This window comes from Eptesicus fuscus, chromosome 3, assembly GCF_027574615.1.
Source record: "Eptesicus fuscus isolate TK198812 chromosome 3, DD_ASM_mEF_20220401, whole genome shotgun sequence".
In the NCBI taxonomy this organism is placed as follows: domain Eukaryota; kingdom Metazoa; phylum Chordata; class Mammalia; order Chiroptera; family Vespertilionidae; genus Eptesicus; species Eptesicus fuscus.
The window spans coordinates 1,781,111-1,790,336 of record NC_072475.1 but is presented as its reverse complement, the minus strand read 5'-3'; the positions used below and the strand labels follow the sequence as shown (position 1 = coordinate 1,790,336).

At 50.2% G+C, this 9,226-nt stretch overlaps 1 protein-coding gene across 1 annotated transcript; it reads left to right on the top strand.

The window, feature by feature from the left end:
* The first annotated feature begins 238 nt into the window (after positions 1 to 238).
* On the top strand, positions 239 to 3,727 carry DNAJC28 (DnaJ heat shock protein family (Hsp40) member C28). Its single transcript, XM_008145802.3, has 2 exons — positions 239 to 298; positions 2,217 to 3,727. Exons 1-2 carry the CDS (start codon positions 239 to 241, stop codon positions 3,402 to 3,404), a joined length of 1,248 nt encoding a protein of 415 aa, XP_008144024.2. The 3' UTR covers positions 3,405 to 3,727.
* Positions 3,728 to 9,226: the final 5,499 nt, after the last annotated feature.

Sequence of the window (9,226 nt, the reverse complement as noted above, 5' to 3'; positions counted from 1 at the left end):
GGTCGCCCCGGGGCGGGACCGGGCCTCCTGAAATGTCCTGCCTGTGTCCTCGTGGGCAGAATTCGTTTTGAGAGAGATCCTGGGATCCCGGGAAGGTAGGACACCTGTCCCGGTTAGGCAGGACTCGGTGCCCCGCCGCCTCGCAGGTCCCCTCAGGGTAAACGGCACATGGTCCGGCCCGGAGGAGACCCCGGCCGCGCGCGGAGACTCCGGGGAGCGAAGGGCGGCCCGCGCGCGCATGCGCGGAGGCGCGGCGTGGGGGCGGGAGCCGCGCAGCCCCTTCCCCGCGGCGGTGAAGGTGAGTGGGGGCCCGGCGGGGTGTGTCCCGCGTGGGGACGGACGCTCCCCCGCGGCGACCCCCGTTGGCACTACCACCACCTCCCAACTAGTCTGGAAGCCCTGGACCCCAGTTGTGCAGAAAGGTGGGGTTCCAGGCGCTCAGGGTTAGCGTTCACACACCCAGATGCCTCTCACAGTTGGACCTCGGCACCGTTGCATCGCCATTCCCGTGCCCGGTCTCTCTCCTGCACGCTCCGTCTGTTTTTACAGAACGGCTGACATGTTGGGGGGCTCCCCTTTTACTGGGCTTCCCCGCGGGCAGCAGCCAGCCCCTTCCTGACGAGCCTGGCGATGAAAGGCTTGGATGCTCCATTCATTCAGCTAGCTGCAGGCTTGGCCCGTCCTTCCTCTGGGCCGCGTCCTTCCTCTGGGTCGCGTGTGTGTAAGTCTCATCGTCCTTGAGATGAGTGTTAACGAAAAAAAAACATTGAAACCTGTAAAGAATTTTAGTGAGTTTATTTGAGCCAAAATGTCGACATATGCCGGGAAGCAGAACCTCAATGAATTGAGATAATGCTCCGAGGAAATGGTGGGTTACATCTGTATTTATACATTGCCATCAGAGGAGGGACATAGGTCGGCTACATGAAACTCATTGGTGATGGATTAAGGAGGTGGGATAAAGTCAACCGGTGGGAAACCCCTGGGATTGGATAAAAAGCAAAATGATGGACACATACTTAGGTGGGTACAGGAACAATTAACATGATAATGAAGGAATTTGAAGTATCTATCCTGGCGCCCACCACATTTGGTTGTGCCCCAGGGGCTCCAGCAAAAGAAGGAAGTTACAAGTTACCCAGACATCTCACAGACATCTCACAGATATGTTATCTTAGAGGCAAAAAGGCAAATGGGCTCAGTAAAGATCTAAGTTGACCTTTGTCAGGGAAGATACTGGCCTAGGACATGACTGCCCACTATAACCTGTTTGTAGTTAAATATTTAATTTTCAAACCATCCTTTGTGGTTATTTCAGGTCTCTGAGTTTGCAAGACTGCCACGCAGGCCTCCCCTGAGCTTGTCAGGTTAGCATGTGGCTCCTTTCGTTCACATGAGGACACAGTCGAACACCAAGGGAACAATGGTGCTGATGAAGTTTATCGCCAGCCGGGGATGCAGACAAACACTTTTTTAAAATATACTTTTAGTGATTTTTAGAGAGGAAGGGAGAGGGAGCGATAGAAACATCAATGATGAGATCATCAGTGATGGACTGAGCCCACAGTCCAGGCACGTGCCCTGACCATAGGTTGCGGCTCACCCAGGCAGCTGGGCCAGACATTTGAGTGTGCCCTAACCCTAACCATTTGGCTTACACTGTGCTTGGTTATGCGACTTGGTGACGCTGCTTAACCTTCTGGGCTTACATTTTCTCTTAAAAATAGGAGACTGGATTAGTTGATTTCTAAGAACTTGCCTGCTCTAAAATTCTGTGCTTAGTGAGTAGAATCCAGATTACATCACAATGTGTTAACGCTAGACATCATCAACTTCCATTTCTCTGCTAACATTAGTGAAATATAGCTAGAAGAATGTTGGCAGCCTGACCGGTTCGGCTCAGTGGATAGAGCATCAGCCTGCAGACTCAAGGGTCCCAGGTTCGATTCCGGTCAAGGGCATGTACCTTGGTTGCGGGCACATCCCCAGTAGGGGGTGTGCAGGAGGCAGCTGATTGATGTTTCTCTCTCATCGATGTTTCTAACTCTCTCTTCCTCTCTGTAAAAAATCAATAAATTATATATATATTTTTAAAAAAAGAATGTTGGCAGCCGCCTTAGGAAGAACTGCCCCATATTGTGCTTGCAATTTCTTCCTTGTTGCTGAAAATATGAAATTAGCAACTCTCATCCCCTTTATTTGTTGTCATTTTATAGATCATTGCTAGGAAGAACTCTGGGCGTGATAACACCTTGTATGTGATGATGGCTCAACTCTTAAGATCTCGTCTGATAAACGCTGCAGTGATTCGTAATCGAATGAACGTGCTTTCATCTCTTGGAGTCGTTAGAAACAGGATGATGTCAACTCAGAAATCACCAAAGAAGATGAGAGAATATTACAGGCGGCTGAACCTGGAAGAAGGATGCTCTGCAGACGATGTCAGGGAATCTTTTCGGAAGCTCGCCAAGCAATACCATCCAGACAGTGGCTCTCCCACGGCGGATTCTGCGACGTTTATAAAGATCGAAGAAGCGTACAGGGCGGTGCGCTCCCACGTGATGCAGCAAACCAGTGCCAGGCAGAAGAAAATCGAAGATGCAGAGGATGAGGAAGAAAACTCCAAATACAAAGCTCCCCAGCACAGGCATTACTTAAGCTTCGAAGGTATTGGTTTTGGAACGCCAAGTCAACGAGAGAAGCAGTACAGGCAGTTCAGAGCGGACCGTGCCGCTGAGCAGGTGTTGGAATATCAGAAGCAGAAACTGCATAGCCAGTACTTCCCTGAAGGTTTAACTGTCAAAGATGTGAGACACAGTAAAGAACAAAAGATAACTCAAGCAATAGAGCGCTTAGTGGAGGATCTCATTCAGGAGTCTATGGCCAGGGGAGACTTCGATAACCTCAGTGGGAAAGGAAAGCCTCTACAGAAGTTTTCTGGCTGTTCATACATTGATCCCATGACTCACAACCTGAACAGAATATTGATAGATAACGGATACCAACCAGAATGGATCCTAATGCAAAAGGAGATAAAGGATACTATTGATCAACTCCGAGAGTCCATTGTAGTGTCCAGGAAAAAACTGGGGAACCCCATGACGCCCACGGAACAGACACAGTGGAAGCAAGTTTGTGAGCAGTTTCAGGAAGACATCAGAAAACTGAACAAGCGAGTGAACGATTTTAACTTGATTGTTCCCCTCCTAACCAGGCAAAAGGTCCATTTCGATGCGCAGAAAGAAATCGCAAGAGCCCAGGGAGTATACGAGACCCTTATCAAATCCAAAGAAGCCGCAGAGGGAAACGCAAACAGCATTGATCAGGGTGAAGGGGAGAAAACACCTGGAGTCAGGACAGGGTTTTTCAACTGGACGAATGTGTGGAAATTCATTAAAACCTGACCATTTCAACGTTCACAGCCCCGGCCCAAATCATCTTCCGCTGTGCTGACGTCACACATAGAGGCTGTTACACAGGCGTCAGAGAACCGTGTGCCGTACTTTTCACAAAACTGGTCACAGCTCCGGTGATGTGTGAGGAGAAAGCTGGAGGAGACTGGCACAGAAATGTTCAGCCAGCTTTGCTCTGGGAAAATAGCAAGGGAAGAAGAGACGCCCTAAGAAAAAACAATTTAATCCATTTCCAAGTTTAGTTGTCAGTCATCAGGTGAGATGCGTTAGGACAGGGGCTTGGGCTGGGAATCATAAAGGGTATTCCAAACGTCGTAGTGCAGATTTAAACTCTAATAACTTCAAACCAGTTGCATTTGCCAGTTGCAGACACCAGCACTTCAACAACAACAACAAACCCAAAACATCAAAAGTCATCAACCTGAACAAGAATGTAGGCAGCTGGGTTATCAAAGCTCAAAACTGTTGTAAGGCTTTGGGACCCTGTGGGTGGAAATGTTAAGATGAGGACATCAGCCTCGGGAGTCACTGCTTTTCCTTATAAAGGTCTTCTCTGCGGGCCCTGAGTTTTAAAAAGTATATCTGGGTTGTACTTTTTCCTCCCTAACTTCACGACCCATTGGCTGCAGAAATGGCCCGGCCATGCTGGTGACATAGCTATTCTAGAAATCGATCCCCGTGTCCACTGTTAGAGAGTTTTGAGGGCATATTCCGATCTTCCAGGAGTGAAAAACCCCTGGGCTCAACGGAAACGTGAGATTTCACTTCTGGCTTCCTCTCTCCTCAGAGATTGAAATGGTAGATTTGCATACACGTGCCTGAGGCCTGTCTCTTCATGTGTGGGACGCCCCAGAGCCGTTGTCAGCCACATGACAATCTCAGTTTCCTGCCTTCGGGTTCGAATTTCCTGTCTTAGGAACCCTTCAGTGAACAAGGACAAGATGCCGGAACGTTGCACCTTCGGCAGATGACACGAGTTTGACATCCGTCAGATGGTTGTGTCCCGTCCACGTTAAGAAGAGCTGCCTTTCTGAGGTCCGTGTAAGTGCTCTGGCCACAGAACTGGGCAACCGGAAGGGTCTGGAGAGGGGTCAAAAGGAGCAGGTCATGTCCTCGCCTACCCCAGAGCGCCGCGTTCTGGACGCGGTTCAGAGCGTGGCCCGGGCCATCTCGTGTGTGAGGAACAGCTATTCTGTGAAACGTGAGAGTTAAAACAAAACTACATCTTCAAAAGGAAATTTCAGACCCTTTTGCTTAGAGATGGGCATTGATTGCTATAGTGTGTGATTATTTTGTTGATGAGTTATTTGGCTTCTAGAATGATAGCGTTACTCCAAACAAAATGGTGACAGCACAACACACGAGTATAGCTTTATAGTGAGGGCTGAGTTCCGGAACATCGAGAAGGCTATGATTCTGTGAGTCTTGCTAAAAAGGGAATTCAGTGTGTGACACCCAGTTGCATTGAAGGACCATAAGCAAGGAAAGCACTTTCAATATTGGATAATTGGAAGGTGGAATGATCAGAAAACTCTGGTAAATCCTTAATTTTAGCACAGCACACTTTATATTTGTAAATGTTAATAAAATTAATTTTCATGATTAATCAATGGTCCACTGTTACATAAACAGCTAATAATAATAACCACTGGGGCGGGCGGACTAGAAGGGGTCAATGGGGGGGGGGAAAGAGAGGGCATATGGAACACTTTCAACAATAAAGAGTTTAAAAATAATAATAACCGTATTTTTGGCTGACCACCTAAATGCTTTTTTAAAAAAAATCTTTTAGATGGATGATATCAAAACTGCCTGTGACATAGATTATTCTTGTTAAGAAGTTAATTCTGGCCCAGGTGATGTAGCTCAGTGGTTGAGCGTCGACCTATGAACCAAGAGGTCCCGGGTTCGATTCCTGGTCAGGACACATGCCAGGGTTACGGCTTGATCCCCAGTGGGGGGCATGCAGGAGGCAGCCAATCAATGTTTCTCATCATTCATGTTTCTATCTCTCTCCCTCTCCCTTCCTCTCTGAAACCCTAACCCAGTGAGCTCCGGCAGTGTGAAGCAGGGAAGTGAGTGGGCTTGGAGCCAGGGAGCTCTGCGTTTCGATCCAGGTTTTGCCAGTCACTGGTTATGTGGACCTTCCTGAACGCCCCTCTCCTCATCGGGCAAAGGAGTGCCTCCGATCCACCCTGCAGGGTTGCTGTAATCCTAGGTGAACAGGAGGGGCGGGGTGCAGCGTGGGTCTTGGTGGCTGTCAGCGGGGGTGCACTGCCCTCTAGAGGACATCTGGGAAATGGGGGGGGGGGATCCTCAGCTGACCGTCTGATTAGAGAGGTAGAGCTTCTATTAGCCCATTCCACCAGGACGCGGTGCTGGCTGGCATCTATTCTGATTGGTTGTTCAATATTTTGAGCATCACCCCTGACCACAGGCATTGTAGGAGGTGGGGCCAGGGAGGCAGGTGCTCACAATGCACAGGGCAGTCGAGCAAAAGGAGGAATTTCTCCATGTCCTGCCCAACATCCAACATCCCACCAGACATGCATGTGGGTGAAGAGTGCGTTTATAGCCACCTAGGCCTAGAACAGAATTACATCTACACTGACAAAAGGGTAACATGCAAATTGGTCAGGATGCCCTCACAGCAACAACCGAACAGCAGGCTGCGTGGGGCGACAAAGCTGGTGGGGGGTTAGCGAGGGACGACCAAATGACTGAACAGCAGGCTGTGTGGGGCGACCAGGCCAGTGGGGTGTGGGGGGCAGTTGGGGGCGACCAGGCTGTCTGGGGGCAGTTGGGGATGACCAGGCTGGTGGGGGGGCAGTTAGGGGCAACCAGGACAGCAAGGGGGGCAGTTAGGGGCTACCAGGGCAGCAGGGGGGGGCAGTTAGGGGTGATCAGGCAGGCAGGCAGGTGAGCAGTTAGGAGCCAGCGGTCCTGGATTGTGAGAGGGATATCTGACTGCTGGTTTAGGACCAATCCCCAGGATCGGGCCTAAACTGGCAGTCGGACATCCCCTCAGGGGTCCCAGATTGGAGAGGGTGCAGGCTGGGCTGAGGGGACTCTTCCTCCCCGCCTTCCCCCCCATGCACCGGGCCTCTAGTTTACATATCAACAGCATACTTTTTGCATGATTTATATACACTCATTCCCCCCACACACACACAAATGCAACTGCTATGAGAATTGCCTTCATTTTCTTGGGAATTTTACCAGGAATTGGACCCCATCTTAGGAAGCATTACGGCTGGCCCCTGGCTCGTGGCTCTAGACCAGCACACGCTTCCGGCAGTCTGCCCTGGGATGCGCCAGAGGAGACTGGGGAGCGTTTTCATTTAGAACCAAATATTACTAAGCTATGATGTCATGGCCAGCACCCCAGATGACCCCCAAAGATCCCCCTTTTTGATATTCACCTTCTGTGTGGTGCCCTCTCACCACGTCGGAGAATTGGTCTGTGTGACCGGTAGAATAGAGCCAGTGTGAGGGCATGTTTCTCTGAGCCTAGAAGCTTCCTGCCCTCCTTCTCTCTCTCTCTCTTTCTCTCTCTCTCTGTCTGCCATGTCCGAGGCAGCTGTGTAGACAGGCATGTGCCCAGCACTGAGGCCTGCAGCCCGCAGCCAGGGGGTGAGCCGCAGGGGGCGCAGAGCCTCCAGATGCCTGTACCCCCAGCCGCCAGTTTAACCACAGACTCATGATGGTCCTGCATCGGAATCACTCAGCTAAGCTGCTCCCCGACTCCTGACCCTTAGAAACTGTGCAGCCTGGCTGGGGTGGCTCAGTGGTTGAGCGTCGACCTATGAACCAGGAGGTAACGGACATGCTCAGGTTTCGGGCTTGATCCCCAGCAGGGGGTGTGCAGGAGGCAGCTGATCAATGTTTCTCTCATCAGTGTTTCTATCTCTCTCTTCTCCCTTCCTCTTTGAAATAAAAAAAAGAGAAAAAATAAAGAAACTGCAAAATAATGAATGTTTGCTGTATTAAGTTGCTAAATTTGGGGATGATTTGCTATATAGCAACAGATAACTAATGTAATAGGCATACATGAGTCTTAACATTGTTTTAAACATATTTCATATGTGCTACTCTTCAAGTGTAATGACAATCTATAGTGTAAACATCGCGTGTTGGAGCGATTTCTTAATTTTGGGGTCACCGCTTGTGCTTCTGTTTTATATGGTCCCCAAAGGCCCTCTACCTAACTGCTCTATGGCGTCCGGTACTACTGTATGACTGTGTCTTTTGCTGGCCCATCTTATCCTGTTATCCACTGAAGAATTTGTCTCCATATAGGTCTTTCTAAAAAAATGTTTTGTTTTGTTTTTATTGATTTCAGAGAGGACGGGAGAAGGAGAGATGGAAACATCAGTGATGAGAGAGAATCATTGATCGGCTGCCTCCTGCACGCCCCCCACTGGAGACGGAGCCCGCAGCCCGGGCCTGTGCTGGTTCACAGGTCGACACTCAACCAGGGAGCCATGCCAGATTCGAAAACTTATTTTTAAAAAGCCAACCTTTACAGGTCAGCAATTTAATTTTTTAAGGTTGCACATATTTCAAAAGTAATTTATTAAGTGAATGTTTACTGAGCACCTAGATCCTACCTAGCACATGTATCAAGATGAGAGATAGCCAAAACCGGTTTGGCTCGGTGGATAGAGCGTCGATCTGCGGACTGGAGGGTCCCGGGTTCGGTTCCGGTCGGGGGCGTGTGCGTTGGTTGCGGGCACATCTCCTGGTGGGGGATGTGCGGGAGGCGGCTGGTCGATGTCTCTCTCTCATCGATGTTTCTGGCTTTCTATCCCTCTCCCTTCCTCTCTGTGAAAAATCAATAAAATATATTAAAAAAAAAAAAAAGATGAGAGATAATGTAACGATACATGTATTACTTGACAATTGACAAAATAATAGTCTCCATGGAAATGAGAATGGAGAGAGTGGAAGCAGAAGGAAAGCAGGGATTGCTCCTCTTACATGTGGACTGAGATCTACAGCAGGAACGGAGTCTAGTGCATGGCACTCTGTGATACAAAACCTTTTATTCCATTATCCCTCAGGTGCAGGCTCTCCGAGTCCCACTGATAGTGCCGGGATTTACACCATGTCTTCTCCTCAAACAACTAAGAGGTGTTTTCTGGTCGGAGGAGATGTAGAAGGGGCTTTCAAAGGCTGTTGGAGTTACACTGAAAATTCAAGATGCCGTGTCTTTATTTTTATTTTTTAAAATATATTTTATTGATTTTTTACAGAGAGGAAGGGAGAGGGATAGAGAGTTAGAAACATTGATCAGCTGCCTCCTTCACACCTCCCACTGGGGATGTGCCTGCCACCAGGGTACATGCCCTTGACCGGAATCGAACCCGGGACCCTGCATTCCGCAGGCCGATGCTCTATCCACTGAGCCACACCGGTGAGGGCAAGAGGCCGTGTCTGTGAGGGAGACGGGAGGAAGGGACCTGACTAGAAGCAAGCTGCCTGCCTGGGTGGGTGGCCGGGAAAGCTCAGGCAGGTGCACTGCGCGGACACCTCGGGGTACAGTACTCCTTAGTGGTCTTGGACCAGTCGCTTCCCTTCCCCGGCCTCCATGGCTGAGGGGGGGCCTCCATGGCTGGGGGGGGGCCTCCATGGCTGAGGGGGGGGCCTCCATGGCTGGGTGCGGGGCCTCCATGGCTGGGTGGGGGGGCCTCCATGGCTGAGGGGGGGCCTCCATGGCTGGGTGGGGGGCCTCCATGGCTGGGTGGGGGGGCTCCATGGCTGGGTGGGGGGGCCTCCATGGCTGAGGGGGGCCTCCATGGCTGAGGGGGGGG